This window comes from Pipistrellus hanaki (assembly GCF_964339955.1).
Source record: "Pipistrellus hanaki genome assembly, chromosome: 3".
Classification (NCBI taxonomy): Eukaryota; Metazoa; Chordata; class Mammalia; order Chiroptera; family Vespertilionidae; genus Pipistrellus; species Pipistrellus hanaki.
In genome coordinates this window covers 153,177,857-153,200,013 of record NC_140505.1, presented here as the reverse complement: position 1 = coordinate 153,200,013, position 22,157 = coordinate 153,177,857, and the positions used below count along the sequence as shown (strand labels likewise).

General features: G+C 41.5%; 2 protein-coding genes across 9 annotated transcripts in view; one reads left to right on the top strand and one right to left on the bottom strand.

Moving 5' to 3' along the window:
- DNM1L (dynamin 1 like) overlaps positions 1 to 1,744 on the top strand; it is a 46,630-nt gene extending 44,886 nt beyond the window's left edge. For all 8 annotated transcript variants that reach the window (XM_084877872.1, XM_084877874.1, XM_084877868.1 and 5 more), the window contains one exon: positions 84 to 1,744. In XM_084877872.1, the coding sequence (XP_084733998.1) occupies positions 84 to 140 (57 nt within the window). In that variant the 3' untranslated portion in view covers positions 141 to 1,744. The remainder of the gene's footprint in view (positions 1 to 83) is intronic.
- Positions 1,413 to 21,142, bottom strand: YARS2 (tyrosyl-tRNA synthetase 2). The gene is made up of 5 exons (XM_084877880.1): positions 20,347 to 21,142; positions 19,514 to 19,681; positions 9,058 to 9,213; positions 6,029 to 6,199; positions 1,413 to 3,293 (listed from the first exon to the last, which is right to left on the bottom strand). The coding sequence occupies exons 1-5, from the start codon at positions 21,126 to 21,128 to the stop codon at positions 3,134 to 3,136; spliced, it is 1,437 nt and encodes a 478-aa protein (XP_084734006.1). The 5' UTR covers positions 21,129 to 21,142; the 3' UTR covers positions 1,413 to 3,133.
- Between the last annotated feature and the right edge of the window lie 1,015 nt (positions 21,143 to 22,157).

Sequence of the window (22,157 nt, the reverse complement as noted above, 5' to 3'; positions counted from 1 at the left end):
ATAATAGAGATTACCTACATAATTCAGGTTCTTTGCTATTACAAATGTGAATTTATAAATTTTTTTAATCTTCTTTAATGCAGGCATTACAAGGAGCAGGTCAAATTATTGCTGAAATCAGAGAGACTCATCTTTGGTGAAGAGAACTACATAATACAGACTTTTGACTCAAAAATTACTGCCTATTTTATTTATGAACTTCTGTGTATTGCAATGGTATGAACTGCTCATATGAAGACTGGCTATCCACTGAAACTGTACTCTGTATTACAGAATGAAATCACACACTTAATCCAAATAAATGGCTGTTTCTAAAGTTTCCCAGTATATATAAAGTACATCAAGTCTTTCTTGTGATAGTTTCACTTGAACGTAAAAAGAAATGCTCATTGTACAAGCAGCTTACCTGTGTAATCTGTTAGTAGTCTTAAACCTGCTGCCATAGTCCTTCAAAAAGAACGCACCAAGACATTTCATACGACTGTACTGCATGCATTATATAAGGTGATCTGGCTTTGAAAGATGCGGTTGACAAGTTACTCATAGTCACTGTATTACACCTGTCCTTATTAGTTCTATCTCTGCAACCTTTGATGTGTTAGAGTTGGATGCACAGAGGATCTGTAACAATGACGATGATGCAGTGTGCAAAACGTGTAGCCACAGAGCCCTTCTGGGTCCACATTGCCCCAGTGCATTAAAGTATCTGATTCTTCTTAAACCTAGAAGCATGAACTACATTTTCCTGTATTAAAGACAACCACCTAGACTTGATTATATAGTGACACTTGGTGATGACCAGTTCCTTTTGGTTTTTAGGGTTCTAAAAAAATTCAGATCTTAAAATTGAGGCACTTAACACCATACTCTTACTTGGAGGTGGGACTTAAAACCAGTAAATATTAGATGGTAATCGTTACTTTTGCTTCACACCAGCAAAATTAGAATAGAGGTGTGAAAATACTGGTGGAGCCTTATTTTAAAAAGACCATGCTGACACATACACGCCTAATGACTTATCGACAGCTAATTAGCATTCAGGAGCTTGGGTGTGAGGTTGACATTTTATTAAAATTCCTCAGGTGATTTTTGATATGAATTACATTAGAACTATTAATGTTCAAAATTCTTAAAGGCATCTAACAGATACTAAAATTTCTTTTTAAGTTACAATATTTATGAAGGACTATTGGCAATATAAATATATCTGTTAAATAACAGGCTCACCAATTTATCTCAAACATTAAAAAAAAAACACAAAAATTCAAACCCAGATTCAGAACTGGTTAGAATACATGGTACCAAAACGTTTGTTAGTGCACTTTAAAATCACTCGGCCATCTTTAAACATTAGCTTTGAATTATACCCATCCATGATATACTTTAGATAGATAACTACTGTTTTAGCCTCCCCCCCCTTTATAAATTCAAAAAACCATTCTAATGCATCTTTCTCCAGTATATCAAAAAGATTTCAAATTAAAAATGTTCCCTATTAAGACATGCTATGGTAATGCACTTTCTAGTACTACACATCTTGTACAAAGAAAAACAGGCAAGAAAGGTGTGGCAAGAGAAAACCTTTGTTGGCTCTAAACTGGGTGAAGTTCTGAAATGTGGAAATGATCTATGACATTTATAATGGATACATGTATGTTCTTGCGGTGTAAATAAAATTGCTGATATGAAATGACATTAAAGTTTATCAATAAATGAGTTCTTCCTCACTTTACTCCCAGAAAAAGGTTTAAACTCTAGTTTTTTAACTTATAAATCTAATGCAGTGTAGAAGGTATTAGTAGATTCTAACAATTCACTGAAGAATTATTACATATAATTCCATTTTTGCAATATAAAGACAGTGACTTACTCTAAGTAATCCAGGTAGCAAATGCTACAACTTGAACATTAAAGCCACTCTTAGCTGCGTATGGTTTTCTAGAGTAAATATAGTTATGAACCATTCTGTATATTTGTGCCTTTCACTTGATCCTCAGGGAAATGGATTTGTCATATGTGGAAATTTAAGTTAAGTCTGTTTTTTTTAATATATTTTATTGATTTTGTACAGAGAGGAAAGGAGAGAGATAGAGAGCTAGAAACATCGATGAGAGAGAGTCATCGATCAGCTGCCTCTTGCACACCCCCCACTGGGGATATGCCTGCAACCAAGGTACATGCCCTTGACCAGAATCGAACCCGGGACCCTTCAGTCCCCAAGCCGACACTCTATCCATTGAGCCAAACCGGTCCCGGCTAAGTTAAGTCTTGATAGGAAATCTTTTAAATTTGACTTGAAAACTTCCATTACCTGAGTATCTTTTGATATTCTCAAATAATTGGATAGTTGGTATAATATTTGCCTCTTTTACTTCTTTGGTTACTTAAGTTTTCAGTTCATCTCAAGTTGTAATCTGGTCGGGGACAGAAGTTGAAACTTAAAAGTAATTTAAGTTCTTAAATTTATAAAATATTGCTACCTTAGTAGTTTGACAAAATAAGTCGTCGAGTAAATTTAGTTCCACTGAAACACAGGTAAGGGAATGGAATATAATGAGAAACTTTCTGAAAAGTACTGATTTTTAATCTTTGAAAATAAACTTTCTATTGTTTCTAGTGCCCGTTACGGCTAACTAATTTTTCTCTTTTTAAAGAACTGTATTTGGTTTCTAAATAACAAGCAGTTTCCAGCACTAGAGGCACTGCTGGTTTTGATACAGACACTGCTGAGATCAGTTAGATATATATACTTGATATAAAAGTATCTGCAATTCCTTATATTACCTCTCTTCATTGTTTCCCCTCATGTCCAGGAAGGAGTGAGCAAGATAGGATTGGAAAGACAACATTTAATTTTTTCATAGAGTATAATTTTTAAAACATACTAACCTTAGAAACAAGTTTCTATAATAGTCCTTATTGTTTAAGCATCAGGAAATAAAAATATCCCATCATTGCACAAACAACTTATTAACCAACCTATATAAATAAATTACTCACACTGTGAGCCCTAGAATATATACTCCATTCTCTGCTGATTGGCGTAAGTTAAGGAATGTTAAGTCTGCCGCCAACCTTTCGTATATCTTGAGAATGAATGACGATAAGTTTGAATCATCAGAAGGATTTTTCATCATAGTTGAAGCCATTTTATAATGTAGAAATTCCTTTTTCCTATTTTAAGTAATGAAAGTCCATTCTTAAGAATATGTTGTCCAACAACCAAAACACTCTCCGGATTCGTTACTTGTTGGTGATTTATACTGACTCCACCGTCTGTTATCATCCGATACCTAAAACAGAAATATTTAGTAACTAGATAAATCCAATCACTATTGATCTTTCCCAAAATACAGATACATCACTATTGTATTTCAGAGGCTCTTCAGTTGAAAACTTTTAGCACTGACCCATGAATTCATCTTCACTTTTACCGGATGATGTCTCTTTAATGCCCTTCTAAAGGAGCAGGTTTAAGGCATAAAGGTTTCTTGTTTCCTGGCCAAAAGAGCTGGGATTATCTCAGCTCTTTATAGAACTGTTTAGTGGGTTTAACAATAAAGGGAATTGGAGTAATGGATCACTTTCTGGAGGGCGAACCTACCTTGGGGAGAAAAAATCACAGAAAAGAAACTTCTAGGACATCGCTGCTTTTAATGAGATCCAAGTGACAACTATAGTAAGTCCTCAATATTGTTTATAGGTTCTTGGAAACTCACTTTAAGCAAAACAACATGTAACAAAACAAATTTTATCATAGGCTGAATAAGAGTTAAGTTCCTATGGCATTATTTCTGGTCACAATATCATAAAACTACAAACTCGGAACCATTTCTAATATTAAACATTGAAATAAGCATGAGCTATACTTAGATTTAAGGACACCTGAGTCCCTGAAAGACCCCACACTGACTTGGGGAAGTGGTGCAAACTCCACACAGTGGGCCTGGCCAGAAACTCTTGTTTGTTCTCAACATAATTAAATGTCATTATTTGAGGACCTGCTGTCACAGTATTAGCTACAGAAATTTTTAAGAAACTTGCTTATGAAATTGGAAAATCCTTTCAAATTACATTCTGAGTATTTGCAAATAAGGGCAAATTTTGTTAAAACACCAAGCAAAGTTGGCTAATTTCAGAAATACAAAATCAGTTGCTAATTTAATAAATTACAGATTACTAAAAGTTTTTTGCTGGCCTATATAAAGTAATTAGGTTCTATTCAAGTTATTTATCCAATTCATTCAATAAACACAGAGCTCTATGCAATAAATATAAATAGTATAGCAAACTAGTGGAGAGAGGCAAACAAACGAACCATGATGACACACTGATTAAATGCTGTCATTAGCTCTAGGAGCGCACTGCGGGTGGGGACTGGAAGTTTTCCTGAAAGGAAGAGTCACAGAAACTGGGAGAGGAGGTTGCAGTTTTTCCCATGAACAGTGAGGAAGCATGGGAGTAGCCAGAAGGAGGTGAGGTTTCAGTAGAGGGCTAGAGCATGAAAGGCCTTGGAAGTCTTACAAAGCAAATCTTGGTTTTATCTGAATATGTTACCAAACAAAGTTAAGAAACTACTATGCATGGTTTTAGCTCAACAGTAAAAGATTTAATATATTTAGGAAAAAATTTTCTCTTACAAAGCTTTCTTTTAAGTTGTTTGCTCTTATTCCCTGATCATGTTCTACATTTTGTTTAAAAGCACAAGCTTATGCAATCTAAAAAAATGTAAGTATTACTTAGAACTCTGGCTAAATCAGATATGGTGTCATCTTAAGTAGCAGTGAAACTTCTGTTATCAGTAGATGAAAAATGCTTCCACAGGGAGGAAAAGGCTTAGAACCACTGACTCACTGTGGGGAAGCGCATGATACCACCCTCAGTTCAGTGAATATTAACTAGCATATTAGGAAATCAAGGTGGAGTGGCAGGTGATACAAAGAGAGACAATGGATATTTTCTCCTTATAGAGAAATCTAAGCTCTTTAGGATAGAGGCAAATAATCCAAAACAATTGGGAAAAACACACCCACCAACTATAACATAACAAATGTCCTTCATAACCATGAACATGGACTGTTAGACCTATGCTAGAACTCCTGTAGATGAGGGAGCCAGGATCTTTTGGCAAACTAATGCTTCTCCTTCTACATCACACTTTCATTTATAAGTGGATGAGCATCGAATATAAGCCAAATAACTTTTGTGGAACACCTTATTCCCTAATAATACCACATAACAGGAATTTTAAGTATTCTACCTGCTTCCTGAATAAGAAAATGAAATTCACAAGTGGAATAATTGTATGTAGTTATAATAGCCTTAGGAAGTTATATCACATGCTTGTTTTCAGAAATCCAACTAATACTTTAAACCATTCTACTCCCCCAAATAAAGAGGATACAGACTGAATATGAGAGGGCTCATGTGGCTCCGTCCACTTAGGGCCTCCGTTCTTGTGATCTTCTCAAACTGTGACCATCCTGAGCTGACTGATCCCAGTGTATTTATTGAATACTAGAGGCCTGATGTGCAAGCATAGGCCTGCCTTCCCCTGGCTGCCAGCACTGGCTTCCCTCCGGCCTCTGGGAGGCACCCGGGGCCCCAGGCCCCACCCACCCACCGCAGCCAGCCAGCTGGTTGGTCACAGCCATGGTGGCTTGCCTGGGCCCTTACAGCCTCAGATTCGTCTGGAAATACGTCCAGTCTAATTAGCATATTACGCTTTTATTATTATAGATACTGATTCCTTAAATGTAAGCCTTTTCTAATGCTGGAGGACAAATTGGGTCAATTTATAGTGGTATTTGACTTCCTAGGAAATTTAAGCTATGAATTTTCAGCAACAAGCTGAAATGTAAGCTGGTATCACCATTAATCAGTTTTCAATTTATTCTCAGACCAATATAACTCCTAGAAGAAATGAGACACCATTAAAGAATTCTCAGGAAAGCACTCTGGAAACACATGCAGTGAACTGCACCATTGAATAGTGAAGTAACTGAATCTGAAAGTTAAATAATCTTACCCCCGGGGACCATCTGGAATGGCATTTGCTTTGCGGCACGTATCTAGGACGCTTGTTCCAGGGTCAAGAACTAATTCAGAAAATGTAGCTTCTTTAAACAACTCTTTTAACTCTTCATCAGACATGACCTCCAGTGCATCTACGCTACTGTGATAAAGGGCTTGTGTACACCTGAAAAACAGTTTGAGGACATCATGCAACTGCTTATTCAGATACACGTTCTAATAACAGTAGCCAATTATGAAGTCCCCTCTATGTTCTACACTGAAAGTTTTTGAAACAGCAAAATTTACCTTGGTATAATTTATAAACTTTTCCCCTCCATTTTTTTTTTTTTTTTTTTACTAAGGTATTATATGTGTACTTAGCTTACCATTGCCCCCAGCTCCCCAACCCCACTCCCATACATGGCCTCACCCCCCAGTGTTTTGCGTCCATTGGTTATGCTTATATGCATGCATACAAGTCCTTCGGTTGATCTTTTATCTCCCCTACCTCTCTCTAACCTTCCAGCTGTAATCTGACAGTCTGTCTGATGCTTTACTGTCTTTCTGTTCATCAGTTTATGATGTTTTTTATTATCCACAAATGAGATCATGTGGTATTTTTCTTTCATTGACTGGCTTATTTCACTTAGCATAATGTTCTCCAGTTCCATCCAGGTTGCTGCAAATGGTAAGAATTCCTTCTTTTTTGCCGAAGCCGGTTTGGTTCAGTGGATAGAGCGTAGGCCTGTGCACTGAAAGGTCCCAGGTTCAATTCTGGTCCAGGGCATGTACCTTGGTTGCGGGCACATCCCCAGTAGGGGTGTGCAAGAGGCAGCTGATCGATGATTATCATCGATGTTTCTAACTCTCTTTCTCTCTCTCTCGTCCTCTCTGTAAAAAAATCAATAAAATATATTTTTTAAAAAAATTCTTTTTTTTTATGGCAGCATAGTATTCCATTGTGTTGATGTACAATAGTTTTCTGATCCAGTCATCTGCTGACGGGCACCTAGGCTGTTTCCAAATCTTAGCTATTGTAAATTGTGTGGCTATGAACATAGGGGTGCATATATCCTTTCTGATTGGTGTTTCTAGTTTCTTAGGATATATTCCTAGGAGTGGGATTACTGGGTCAATTGGGAGTTCCATTTTCAGTTTTTTGAGGAAACTCCATACTGTTCTCCACAGTGGCTGCACCAGTCTGCATTCCCACCAGCAGTGCACCAAAGTTCCTTTTTCTCTGCATCCTTGCCAACACTTGTCAATGTTGATTTGTTGATGATAGCCATTCTGACAGGTGTGAGATGGTACCACATTGTCGTTTTGATTTGCATCGCTCAGATAATTAGTGACTTTGAGCTTGTTTTCATGTGTCTCTTGGCCTTCCTTCTGTCTTTCGAAAAAATTCTATTTAGGTCCATTGCCCAATTTTTTTATTGGATCATTTATTTTCCTTTTATTAAGTTGTATAAGCTGCCTGTAGATGTTAAGAGATTAAACCTTTATCAGTGATAACATTTGCAAATATGTTCTCCCATATAGTGGGCTTTCTTGTTTTGTTGGTTTCTTTTGCTGTACAAAAGCTTTTTATTTTGATGTAGTCCAATTTGTTTATTTTCTCTTTAGCCTCCATTGCCCTAGGAGCAGTATCAGTGAGGAAGTTATTTTGATATATGTCTGAGATTTTGCTGCCTATGGATTCCTCTAGTATTTTTATGGTTTCCCGTCTTATGTTTAAGTCCTGTATCCATTTTGAGTTTATTTTTGTGTATGGTGTAAGCTGGTGATCTATATTCATTTTTTTGCATGTGTCTGTCCAATTTTCTCAACACCATTTATAAAGAGACTGTCTTGACTCCACTGTATGTTCATCCTCCTTTGTCAAATATTAATTGAGCATAGTGGTTTGGGTCGATATATGGATTCTCTATTCTATTCCATTGGTCTATCTGTCTATTCTTGTGCCAGCACCAGGCTGTTTTGAGAACAGTGGCTTTGTAATATAGCTTGAAATCTGGTATTGAGATCCCTCCTACTTTATTCTTCTTTCTCAGGATTATAATTTATAAACAATTCAGTTTTTATGATAAAGAGAGGTTGTCTGAAAGTGACTATAGCCCACACTGGCAATCCCTGTTAGCAGTAAAGGACAATTTACTGCTAAAGCAGTGTGGCTCTAAATTTTCCCAAGTCTATTATCTATATATATAGAACCCTAATATGCAAAAAGATTGAACAACAGCAGAACAACTGTTTGCTATGACATGTGCTGACCACCAGGGTGTGTGTGTGTGGAACATGGCTGGAGTCGGCAGCAGGTGGCAGTGCACGGAACATGGTGGGCATCAGCTGCAGTGGGATGGAGCAGGTGAGCGGGGCATCAGACCAAGGCAGGGTGCTGGTTGCTATCATCAGGGTGAGCCTCTGGAGGTTGCTGAAAGTTCTTTGCTTCTGCCCGCTGTGGTCCCACCCAGCGCTCACCTGCTGCTGGTGCCAGCCCTGCTTGCACCTGCTGCCGGTGCCAGAGCTGCTGCTCGCACCGGCTGCTGGTGCCAGCCCCGCTCGAACCCACAGCTGGTGCTAAGCCAGAGATGCAGCTCTCACCTGCTGCTGGTCCTGATTGTTCCACGCTGTCAGCAGGTGTGAGTGGTGGCTGCCACCCCAATCGCCCCTGAAGTGCTTCTCCACCTCCCCCCGCTCCTGAGGGACAATCAGGGCAGATGCTGCAGCTTGCTCTTGCTGCTGGTGCTGGCCCCAATCGCTCTGCACCATCAATCGGTGCGAACGGGGCCAGCACTGTCAGTGCGTGTGAGCGGCGGCAGCAGGAGTGGGGCTACCAGCACAGGGGACCAGGGGCCATGGTGGGAGGAGCTACCAGCAGACAGGGGACCAGGGGCCCAAAGGGGGTACAGAGGATGGGCGGAGACCTGCCCCTGTGCCCACTACAGCCTCGTGGCCCACAGTTCAAGGTGCACAAATTCATGCACTGGGCTCCTAATTAACTAAACAATTTCATCAGTGTTAATTATTTGAAAAGGCCACCTTTTAGCAGAATCCAGCCCTTCTTGTCCATGAACCAGCTTTGTGACTTCCGCAGCAAGTCGTTTCTGAGGACCCCGCTTTTCTGGCTCTTTGACATGCAGCTGCATTATGTGGTCAATCTCCGGAAGGGGCAGAAAAGTGAAGAGCTTCAGGTACCTTTCGGACAAAGAATAAAATGTTACATCACATACCTAGTTTTTATCTCTGGCTCCCTCTGCTTTTAAAATTATTATTGTGAAACAACAAATATGCAGACGTGTACTGAACATAATATAAGACAATCATACACATGCCACCCAGACTGAAGGTATTACTATTTTGCTATCTTTAATTTATTTATATATTTATTTTTTAAAAATGTCTTTTTAAAAAACTGGTTTTAGAAAGAGGAAGAGGGAGAGAGAGAAACATAAATCGACTGCCTCCTGCACACCTCCTAATGGGGATAAGCCTGCAATCCAGGCATGTGTCCTGACTGGGAATCCAATGCTTGACATCTGGGTACATGGGATGATGCTCAATAACTGAGACACACCAGCCAGAGCATGATCTTTCTTTTTTAAAAGTCACAAAATAACAAAGGTATAGATGATGTCCCCAGCCCCATCATATTCTCCTCTTGCCTCAGAGATAATCACCAATCTGAATTTGTGTGCATTCTTCCCAAGCATGTTTTTATTTTACACTTTTGTTTTTCAGGTATGTATACGTTATATTTCCACCATCCAAAGTCAAGTCTCCTCCATCACTATTTACTACCCCCCCCCCCACTTTACCTTCTTCACCCACCCCCCCATACCCCTTTCCCTCTGGTAATCACTATACTGTTGCCTGTGTCAATGACGTGTTTGTTTTTTCTTAATTCCTTTGACCTTTTTCACCCAGTCCCCCATAACCCTCCCCTCTAATAGCTGTTAGTTTATTCTATGAATCTATGAGTCTGTTTCTATTTTATTTATTTTGTTCATTAGAGTCCACACGTAAGTGAAACCACATGGTATTTGTCTTTCTCTGACTGGCTTATTTCACTTAGCACAATACTTCTGTAGGTCCATCCATGCTGTCGCAAAAGGTAAGATTTTCTTCTTTGTTTTTTACAGCTGAGTAGTATTCCACTGTGTAAATGTACCATAGTTTTTTACCCACTCATCTACTGATGGGCAGTTGGGCTGCTTCCAAATCTTGGCTATTGTAAATAATGCTGCAGTCTTCTAAACCAGTGCTTTGTATCTCTTCACATATATTCCCAGAACTGGTTGTACGGCAGTTCTCTGTAGGCATTAGCTTTCTTTTGGGTAAAAGCAAGACAATGGGACTTTGATTTTTAAGTTTCTGCCAGAGATCTAATATAAAGTATACTTGAATACGTTTATCTCCATGTGGGAGAACACATATGGGCAATGTAGGTATCATAAATGATTACTGTGAAAAGAAATATAAAGAGCAGCTTAGTAGTTGATCAATTTTTAATGTTGTATTAATGAAAAATGATGTCCATGATACTGTTTTTTTTGTTTTTTTTGGTAGCTATATGACTACTGAATTTATGGTCAACTAAACTTCATGGAGAAATTTTTACAGCACTGGTATCCATATTATGAATCACTGTAACAAGAATTGAGGAATTAGCCAATTCCATCTGCTCATCCTTAAATTTTGATTCTGACATATTCCTTCTAAATTTGTCATCTTGCTAAGAGAAATGTCTGAGATGATTTAACAGATGTCTTCAGAGCATTTCACTCCAAAGCAGCAAAATATAAATTCTTTTCAAGTGGACATAAAACATTTTCTAGGATCAATCTCATGTTAGGACATAAAACAAGTCTCAATTCATATCAAGCATTTTCTTTGACCATAATGAAATGAAACTAGAAACCAAAAACAAGAAAAACACTGAAAAACATACAAAGACATGAAAACTAACTAACATGGTGAGAGGGCAGGGCGGGGTGAGGATGGGCTCCTGACTCCACTGTGGGGCATGGCGGAGTTATCCTCCATTCTGTGGCTGGACCCTAGCCCTCACCCAACCAATCAGGGTTAGTCGAGGCAGTGACATTCCCACCGACCTGAGTAAAACCCCTGGATTGGGCGAAATTCGCTCTCTCTTCCGCCATGCTGCCGGCGTGAGTGGGACAGAACCCATGCTAGCATGGAAAAGGCTCTTTTGTTTATTGCATTGGACTCGGCTCCCTGGTGGTCCTTGGGGATAACGAAGTCTGGGCGTAACAATGGTATTAGACATTGATTGGGATAACAATGAGTTCAAGGAAAAAAATCAAGAGACATTGAGACAAATGAAAATGAGAACACAATGGCCCAAATCTATGCAGCATGAATGGGGAAATTAATAGCATTACAGGAAATAAGAAAAATATAAAATAAAACTAATTTACACTCAAAGAAATTAGGAAACAATAACAAAGTCCAAAGTGAATAGAAGGAAATAACAAAAGATCAGAGCAGAAATTAAAATTAGAGTCTAAAAAAACAACACAAAAGATCAATGAAACCAAGAGCTGGTTCTTTGAAAAGATAAAAAGATTGATAAAGCTTTAACCAGGCTTATTAAGAAACAGAGAACTCAAAATAAAATCAGGAATGAAAGACAATAAGTAACACGTGACTCTGCAGAAATATAAAGGATTATAAAAAAATATTACGAACAACAATATATGCTTGCAAATTAAACAATCTGGGCTAAACAGATATTCCTAGCAACATACAATCTTCCAAAACTATAGTAGGAAAAATCAGGAACTCTGAATAGACAGAATATAACTAATGAAGTTGAGGCAGTAATAAAAAAAAAAAAAACTCCCAACAAACAAGTCTTGGACTGAATGACTTCACAAGTGAATTTTACCAAGCATTCACTCAAAGAGAACTAACACCTACCCTTCTCAAACTATTAAAAACAAAACAAAACACAAAAAAATAAAAAAAAATAAAAAAAACTCAAGAGGAGGGAGGATACACAACCTCCTTTTACGAAGCCAAAATTATCCTAATTCTGAAGGCAGATAAAGACACTGACACTAGCCGAAACCGGTTTGGCTCAGTGGTAGAGTGTTGATCTGCGGACTGAAAGGTCCCAGGTTTAATTCCGATCAAGGGCATGTACATTGGTTGTGGGCACATCCCCGGTAGGGGGTATGCAAGAGGCAGCTGGTCGATGTTTCTCTCTCATCGATATTTCTAGCTCTCTATCTCTCCCCCTTCCTCTCTGTAAAATATCAATAAAATATATTAAAAAAAAAAAAAAAAGACACTGACACTAGAAAGAAAGAAAATTATAGGCCAATATACCTGATGAACACATAGCTAAAGTCTTCAACAAAATATTAGCAAACCAGATTGTAGCAATATATTAAAAAGATTATATGCCATGATTAAGTGGGCTTTATTCTGGGCATGCAAGGCTGGCACAATATCTGCAACTCAATAAATGTTATACATGACATAAACAAAATGAACAAAAATCACACGATCCTATCAATAGATGCAGAAAAAATCCACTGATAAAAATCCAGCACTCATTTTTGATAAAAACTCCCAGCAAAAAGGGAAATTTCAAATCTTGTTTACTTTGGTTATAAAATAAAAGTCTCAGCTTGCTGGCTGGATCTCTCTCTGCGGCCTCAGCCAGGCACAGGAGATCCTTCGAGGCCCAGCTTAATTTCTTTGTCTTTTCTTTAATCCTTCGCCACACCCCCTCAGGCTCACCAAACCCTTCACTCTGCTGGCCCAGCACATGTGGTGCCCAAAGCGGGGCCTGAGTTTGGGGAAACTACAATTGTAAGGTGAAAGGAGGCTCCCTTAAGGCACGTTTGCAGAAAGCAAAAAATAAAGTAGGAAGCAAAGTTTAGTAATAGCTAGGTGTAAAACATAGGAAAATAATACTGTCCAAATCTGAGGACTATAAAGAAAAATCAGACTCTCTAGAAGGAAATCCAACAGCACCAGCTTTGCATCAACATCATCTTCGAGAGAAGCCAGAGCATCGTCACCAACAGCAGCAGCCTAAATGCTAAGACCATCCCACAGAGGCTCATCAACCTGCAGCAGCTGTGGGGCATCCTCATAAGGAGAGGGAGAAGCAGCACAGGCAGCTGGAGGAGGTACAGGGGACCCAGAGAAGCTCTTTGTCCCTTCATTCAAAGACTGAGAGTTGCTCCAATAATAGTGATGCAGAAGAAAACAAAGGATAAGCAAGTGACTAAGGTGCTGGCTAGCTTTGGTGAGCTGCCAGTTTTCTTGGTTGGCCAAATCTAAGGACTCTAGGTAGGTAACTTTCATTCTGTAGCTGAAAATATTAATATGCCTGTAGTTTGATTTCTCTCTTATTGCTGTGTTGCATTGGCATTGTTTTGTTATTGTTTTAATAGCCAGAGTTTTGTTCTTGATGTTCAAGTCTTAAAATGTTAACTTGTCTGTAGTTTGGGTTTTGCATTGGCATTGTTCTATTATTGTTCTAATAGTCAGAGCTTTGTTCTTGATGTGTAAGTTTTAGTATAGTAGCTTAAAAATAAAAGAAGGGAGAGATGTAGGGAGCAGCTATAGGGTTAAGCCTCGGACTGACCTGTTGCCAAGCCACAAACAAGTCTGAGCTTAGAGGACATAGCCCTCCTAGGATAATTAAGCTTGACCTTATGACCTTCCCTAGATCCTTCCTGGGTAGTTAATGGGCTGTGGGAGGTGCAGCAAGTGCTGCCAAAACAAGTGAAATTCACAAGATTGTAACTATGTTGACCACTACCTTGTTTACCTCTGGCTATAAAATAAAGCCTCAGCCCTAACCGGTTTGGCTCAGTGAATAGAGCATTGGCCTGCAGACTGAAAGGTCCCAGGTTCGATTCTGGTCGGGGGGCATGTGCCTTGGTTGCAGGCTCATTTCCAGTGGGAGGTGTGCAGGAGGCAGCTGATTGATGTTTCTCTCTCGTCGGTGTTTCTAACTCTCTATCCCTCTCCCTTCTTCTCTGTAAAAAAATCAATAAAATATATTTAAAAAAATAAAATAAAATAAAGCCTCAGCTTGCTGGCTGGATCTCTATCTGTAGCCTCAGCCAGGTACAGGAGATCCAATAAGCCCCAGCTATTCTCTTTGTCTTTTCTTTAATCCTTTGCTGCCGCCCCCTCTCCCCCCCTTCAGGTTCACCGAACCCTTGACTGTGCCTGCCCTGCACAAGGAATAATTTAAGTAATTAAATTTCCATATTATCCAAAGCAATCTATCAATTCAACGTAATTCCTATCAAGATACCAATGATGTATTTCACAGAACTAAAACAAATTTTCCAAAAATCTTTATAGAACTACAAAATACCTCAATTATCCTCAGCAATCTTGAGAAAGAAGAACAAAGTTGGAGGAACCATGCTACCTGATATCAAACAATACTACAAGGCCATAGGCATAAAAACAGACGTATACATCAATGGACCAGAATAGAGAGCGCAGAAACAAACCCATTCTTTTATAATCAATTAACAATCTACAAAGGAGGCAAAAATATACATGGGATATAGTCTATTCAAAGACATTCATCTTGAATAAACATATTGCCAATTGTACAGGGGTGGGCAAAGGTTTATAATTGTATGGAATTAACACAACAATAAACTCTGTTTCGTGTGCTCACAATGGTGAACTTACTTTTGCCCCCCTTGTATGATACAGCTAGGAGTGAACTAATTGATAAGGCAGTAGGCCTCCCCGACTCATCAATTTCCCCTTTTGGAAAGCCCTGGATAACCTAGATAATTGACCACTTGAGCTCCCCCATGAAACCTTAGGCACCCTATCTCACCCCCAGTAAAAGCAGTGCCTCCTCTGTCTCTGTGACCTCGCTGTATGGCCCTCAAGAGTGCCATGTACCCTCATGGACTTGTACTAAATCTCATTTTGCCAAAGGTCCCAAAGGTTGCTGTTGAGTTGCATCCCGAAATCATAACAAGGGCAGGTCTTGTTATGTGGAAATGTCTGTGGGGGCTCACCACAAGCAGTATGGGCACAGCTGAGCACTCGCAGGCATTTTTAGCCAATAGTATCATTACCAATAGGCCGAGACCAACACAATTATCAGCAGTTGGCAGGATTACATAACTGAACTTACAATTAACTGTGGGGTTAATTGACTAACCTTGACTACCCGTTAGCTTAGACTAGCTTACTTACTGGTGTTACCCACTTGGAAATGCAGCTTGCTTGCTGGTGTGTGCTTTTGCATATTGCGTCTGCCATGTGTTTGTTGCCTGTAGTATCTATCCCAAAATGTCACTGCTGCCATAAAATTCAGTGATCACCAGTGATTGGCAAACCGCAGCTTGTGAGCCACATGTGGCTCTTTGGCCCCTTGAGTGCGGCTCTTCTACAATATACTATGGCCTGGGCGAGTCTATTTTGAAGAAGTGGCGTTAAAAGAAGTTTAAGTTTAAAAAATTTGGCTCTTAAAAGAAATTTCAATCGTTGTACTGTTAATATTTGGCTCTGTTGACTAATGCGTTTGCCGACCACCAACCTATACCAACGTGGCTGGGCAACTGCTCCTTACAAGATCCAAGGCTGAGCAACTTCTGATTTTGGCATCATGTGATTTTTCTAAGGGCCACGAAACCCCCCAACTGTCAAACATCAATCCTATATAATAGAAGCCTAATATGCAAATCAACCAAACAGTTTAACGACTGGTCACTATGATGCGCACTGACCACCAGGGTGCAGACACCCAACACAGGAGGTGTCTGCAGGCCCCAGGCCAAGGAGGGTGTCAGAGGGGGCCCCCTGATCACCCTGCAAGTGGAGGTGACCGGCGGCAGTGTTGGCCAGGAAGCAGGCAGTGGCAGGGGGCAAGGCCGGAGAGTGGGTGGCGCCAGGCCAGCCAAGGTGGGTAACAGCAGGGGTCCCTCTGATCGCCCTACCGGTCGCCCCACAGATCTGCCCTGATCACCAGCCAGGCCTAGGGACTCTACCCATGCATGAATTTTGTGCACTGGTACAAAATTCTACCCACTACTCTCTATAAACTACCCACTACTCTCAAGTTCAACACATACTAAACTTTTTCATGTTGTGAAGGCAACATACCCTTCATCTTTCACTATTGACACAATCACATGGGAGCAAATTTTAGAAACCAAGGCCCTGACTGTCCAGTATTACTCCATACCCAGATTCCTATAATACCCTGGGTTAGAGATGCTTCATAATAGTAGCTTGGCAAAGCCACCAATGCCTCCTTGGTAAAACGGAAATGGTACCTTAAGAAGGGCTAAATCTGACGTCAAGGCCTTTCCAAATTACAAGAGAATGTGGCCTCCTGCATGCTCAGCTCCTTGCCCAAGAGCCTTGCAGAGTTAGTATCAATGCTTGTTTCCTCCTCCTCTGGCTGCTTGGGGACCCCTTGGGACCAAATGCCTCAGATGGGCAGGGAGTCAGTGTTCTACGTCAGTGGCAGCTTACACCAGCTGTCACCAACCAGTGGTCCCCGAGGTCCAAAAGGTTGGCGACTGCTGGCTTACACAATGTAGCTTCCTGCAGGGCTGTGGCATCCACCTGGCCTCCAGCATCTCTCTCTGGCTCAGCAACTGGCAGGACTTGCAGGTGCTCACCTAGCCCTTAAGTGAGCCATGGGAAGGGGCCTTTTGTAGATCCACATTTTCAGACTCCTGGCTATTATCACCTTACAGTTTGGTCTGGCCAATGGCTAAGGGATACTTTTTTTCAAAAAAACACAAGCCCATTTGGGCTGCCTAGCTATGGCAGGAGTCCCCAATTCCTATCATTGTTCCTCTTGCTTCTGCTCATACTAACCGCTCTATGCCAGAAGACATTTTCAACAATATCGTCGACTCCCTCACTGCTCCCTCCACACTCTGCATGGTACAGACTTCTCAGGATAGCAGCCCTTCCCAACCAGCTTGGGAAATGGACCCTATAATCTCAGGCCCCTCAGGAATTCATGGCCTAACAACTTGGGATCAAATGAGGGGACTTCCTCTCTCTTTTGTGGCAGCCAAAGTTGTGACAGACAATTGCATTTTCTGCTCCCAAACCAAACAAGGGGAGCTCTCTACCTGAGGACATATTCCCTGGGGGAGATTGACCATACTCCTACTAGCTGATTCATTTCATCGCCCACTGCCATCCCCTTCTGCTGGGGCTTCCAGATATGCCTCCGCAATCATTAAATACTCACACCAGACTCCCCTTGGGGACTCTCACTCATTGAGCATCACAACAGCCTTTTCAAAGAGACACTCCTTAAATTACTTTCAGGCAAGTGGTTCCCAAAATGGACTGAACTCTTGCCCAGGCCCTCATCTTGCTTCTCACACCCTGGGGAACTACATACCCCATATACCAACTATCGCACACTCCTCCAAACCCCACTTTTGGTCACCCCTGGGAGTCCGGCTTTTACCTCCATGACAACATCCATTTATTTTTCCTCTGGCTCACCTTCCCCTTTCTGCTATGCTTTTCCATCATCTTGTCATCTGCTTCACGTTGCTGACTTAATTGAGGATGAGTAGTCCAATATAAGCCTCTCATCAATAAATGATCCCTAGCCCATGATCAGAACCCCAACATGGGAGGGAGGGTCACCAACCCACTAGTGGCAACCACTGCAGAGGACCGCACCCCTAGGGAGATGGACTTACCACTGAAGAGGACAATGCCTCAGGTGACATCACCAGCTCGAGTTCGCCACTGGAGATGATTATGCCCCCTACACTAGAGATGACACTCCAGGCACATATCACCACGTCAGAGGCCTCATCACTTGCCCAAAGGGCCCCACTCCCTAGTCCACCTCAAACTTGGCAAAATGCTTAAATGAAGACTAAGACTTTTCAGGAACAATAGACTAAAGGTACTGTCCTGATTCCATCAGGGGACTCATTGGAATATTACTTTTCCTAATTTGCCTGGCATTTGCCAGCTGATCCTACCCTATAACAAGATGCCTGCAAACTCTGAGGACATCCTCTGCCTACTGCACTATTGCATCAAATCTCCCTGTGTGGCAAGCCGAAATGTGCATTTGAAACCAGACTGTTCCCCTGCTAGAAATACCACCCATTTAGACTGCTTGCTCTCTCACCTGTTTATTTACTTATATTACATTCCTTGGGCAAGACATTTCACTTACACAATTACCCACTTTTAGAAAATGTTTTAGATAAATGGACAACTTCATGAACAGACACACCATTAATCTGACACATAGGGAAATAAAGAGAAGATTGGGGACCGGAAGTCAGAGTTCAAATACAATAAACCCTCGATTTTGCAGACCTTGACTTAACAGACTTAGGATTTATTAGACAAAATCTGGTCCATGTGTCATATGTAAAAATTAACACTTTGTAAAAATTTTAAAATGCTTTTAACCAAGGTTTGTTTATAATTACATTAACAGGTATTTTTTGTTATTAATTCAGTTGCTTTTGATAAACTCTAGCGAATAGATCACACATTGGAAAAAAACACTAGTAATTTTGCCTACATAAATATTGCATATCTACACCTATAGTCTGATATTTAAATCCAAAAATCATTGCTTATAAACAATGTTCAGGGAATGATCACACCAAATCAAGCTTGGTTATTGGTTCTGTTGTGGAATGGTATGACTTTCTGCAGCAGTTTTCTAAAAAAAATATATTTTGTATTGATTTTTTTACAGAGAGGAAGGGAGAGGGATAGAGTTAGAAACATCGATCAGCTGCCTCCTGCACACCTCCCACTGGAGATGTGCCCACAACCAAGGTTCATACCCTTGACTGGGATTGAACCTGGGACCTTTCAGTCCACAGGTGGACACTCTATCCACTGAGCCAAACAGGTCAGGGCTCTGCAGCAGTTTTAACCAGTATTAGCTGCTGTTCCTGTATGCTCTTAGCCACACCCCAGCTGAGGGCATCTGCTCACTCTTAGTAACTGGTGAATGCACACACTAGATCTATTCAGTATAAATTTAAAATTACAATACATATGGAAAACTCTTCTGTGAAATTAAACTTTTCATACTTATTTAATTTTAATCACACAAAGGTGTCTATATAAATAAAAACAAGTAAACTAATTTGTCAATTTTTAACATACACATTCGGAAAACCTACTTTATGATATACTGGACTTACAGCTTTTATGGACACCCCTTCATCAGAATTAATCTTTATATCAAGGTTTTACTGTACTTGCCAAATGCAAATCAGGACTTTGGATCTAAGTTTTCTATCAACCACAGTGGTTTTCTGCTTTAACCAACCAAAAGTATTTAACTTCAGGACAGTTAAAGTTACAATGTTCTGTGTTGTAATTGTTTATGCCTTTAATATAGTTGAACTTAAAAACAACAATAACCAAACATAATAGAGACTCAATGCTAAAATTGTATCATGAACTTATGAGCTTAATTTTTCTCAGCATACTATTAAGAACTCACCTTTCTACCGAATCATCTGGCTGCCTGACAAAGAACTGATACAGTTCAAATGGAGATGTCTTATCCCTGCTTAGCCAAACAGCATTGCCAGCAGACTTTCCCAGTTTTGCTCCAGCTGTACTTGTAATGAGAGGAAGAGTGATTCCAAATACGTCTTCTCCAGTCAACCTATGCGTAAAGAAAAACTTCATTATGTCTCAGGCATAGGTGATGGTAGATTCTGCTAATCACCCTTCAAATTTCTGTGCTGTCTCTTGCTCTAAGAAAACTTTTGTGACCTCTTACAACATTCACTCTATTTTGGCATTTGTCATTCTGAATAGCAGTTGAACCAGGGACTCTGGGCAAGCCAAGGGGAGGTGCTGTTTAAGGGGGAGTCAGGTGGAGACGCTAAATGAGTTAATTTAAAGGGATTAAAAAAAAATGAGTAGCACATGGGCCAGTCTTGTGGCTCATCCCTAGCTTCACGAAAGGTGCAGAGCTAAAGCAGAGGCTACTCAAGGAAGCCTATACCTGCTCAGGTATAAACAAAGAAAAGCAGTTTCTCAAACCAGAAACAGAGCTACTTAGGGGGATTAAAACATACAATGCTGACATGTGGTCTATTTCCTGCAGAGCTCTAGGCTACATCCCATACCTATCACTTTAACTCGGCCCTCTAGTTCTCACTGGCCAGTGCTAATAACACCATTACAGACCCTTCCTGGAGGGACAACCAACAAGGGTTTGGACGATGGGGCATCAATTCATAATCCTAACAGGGCATCACGGGCTATTTCGCGTGTCAATTATTTATTTGTCCCAGGATTTCTCCAGGGTCGAAAGACCCTTACTTGTTGATGAACTCGTATCCCGACATGATATTGCCCATCTGATCAGATCCGCCCAGCTGGACCCGGCATCCGTAACGCCGAAACAAGTAGTAGAAGTCGTAGGCCTGGAGCACCTGGTACAAGAACTCGGCCAAGCTCATGCCCTCGGGGCTCTTGAGCCGGGTCTGGACGCTCAGCCGGCTCAGCAGCGTGCCCATGCGGAAGTGGCTGCCCACCGCCGCCAGGAAGTCCACCAGGTGCTGCTCCTGGTACCAGGCCGAGTTGTCCAGCACCGTGAAGCTGCCCCAGGCCCGCCCATCGGAGAAGAGCTGCTGGTGGTGCGCTGCCAGGGCCTCGAGCCCCCGGCGCAGGGCGCGCGCGTTGCTGCCCACGCGCTCCGCGTCCAGCGCCTCGCGCTCCTTGGTGCGGCCGCTGGGGTCTCCCAGGCGCGCCGTGGCGCCTCCCACGAGGGCGATCACGTTGTGGCCGGCTCGCTGGAAGTGAAAGAGGCCCAGCAGCGTCAGCAGGTGCCCCACGTGGAGCGAGTCCGCCGTGGGGTCGAAGCCGCAGTAGATGGTCTGGGGAAAGTTGCCCGCGATGCTGCGGTCGAAGAGCTCTGGGAGCTCTACCTTCGTCCCCTTGTCGGGGAAGAACTCCTTGAACAAACCCCGAGCCTTCTGCGCCGCCAGCAACCCCTTATCGCCCGAGTGGGCTTCCCGCAGCCCCCGGGGCAAGACTCCCAACGGGCCCGGGGTGCAAAACCACCGGCTCGGAGACATGCACCGCAACATGGGCGCCGCCATCTTGGTGGTGGCGCGAAAGGAATGCTGGGATCCCGCGCGCCGCTTGCCTTGGGCCTCCTACCAATAGCGTCAGGTTTTGTGCGTATGCCCGGTAGAGGGAGGCGGTTACTTAGTTACGGAGCTGGCGTCCTAGGCAGTCACCGGAGTTCTGTAAACAAAGAACAGTTTCTGAAGTCAGAAACAGAAAGAGCTACTTGGGGCAATTAAAGCCCACAATCCTGATCCTGACTAGTGGTCTGTTTCCAACAGAGCTCCAGTACATCCCACACCTAATACTTTAGTTCTCGTTCGCCAGTGATGATATTAACACTTTCGCTTACTGCCCAGTCACTTTAAACTCCCTTAGAACGTAATTTCTTCATCTGTAACGTGGAGGTGTTTATTATAATAGTTCCCACCTCAGAGGGCTGCTGTAAGGATTAAGAAAATACGTGGCATATTGCGAGCTACAGATGTTAGCTTTTGTTTAAATTTCCACGTTAAATCATTGTCCTTTGAAGTCTTGTTTCCATACAAAAATCTGTTCGCAGAGGTTGTGAGGGGTTAGGCATTGGCTTAATTTCAAGGAGAGATAGGGAGTTGGCGTTGAGACGCAAACAATGTCCTATTACTGATTCCCCAGGCGGATGAGAACACCTCAGTCCCCAGTATTCACTAGCGTCTCCAGGAGGTGGCAGTCTTGTCCAAACTATAGCTAGAGAAAAGTCAGTATAAAAAGCCCTGTTTTGTTTATTTATGATTTTTTTAATTACAGGTAAGCAGATCAGGACATAGCTTCAGCATAAGTGGGTTCAAATTAGTAATCCCAAGGCCACAGCATCGCCAGGTGCTTTCAGTACTCCACTCACTAGACATGGGGTTCGGTTGGCAGTTGGCTGGCAGAGAATCGGCCTCCCAAACCCCATTTTAGAATCTAATTTCCAGGACCACTTTCAATACCAACTGTCTTAGGATGAGTTCCTCTGGAAGCAGATGCACGTGGGAGATTTGTGTACAGAAAAACTATTGGGATGTGCTCTTGGGAATAAT

Excerpts from the sequence above, each read along its gene's own strand:
- YARS2 (XM_084877880.1), bottom strand. The coding sequence starts at position 21,128 with ATGGCGGCGCCCATGTTGCGGTGCATGTCTCCGAGCCGGTGGTTTTGC. Across the intron at positions 19,682-20,346 it reads GGATACGAGTTCATCAACAA|GTTGACTGGAGAAGACGTAT; the intron begins GTAAGGGTCTTT and ends CTTTACGCATAG. Across the intron at positions 6,200-9,057 it reads GGGCTGGATTCTGCTAAAAG|GTGTACACAAGCCCTTTATC; the intron begins GTGGCCTTTTCA and ends ACTGTTTTTCAG.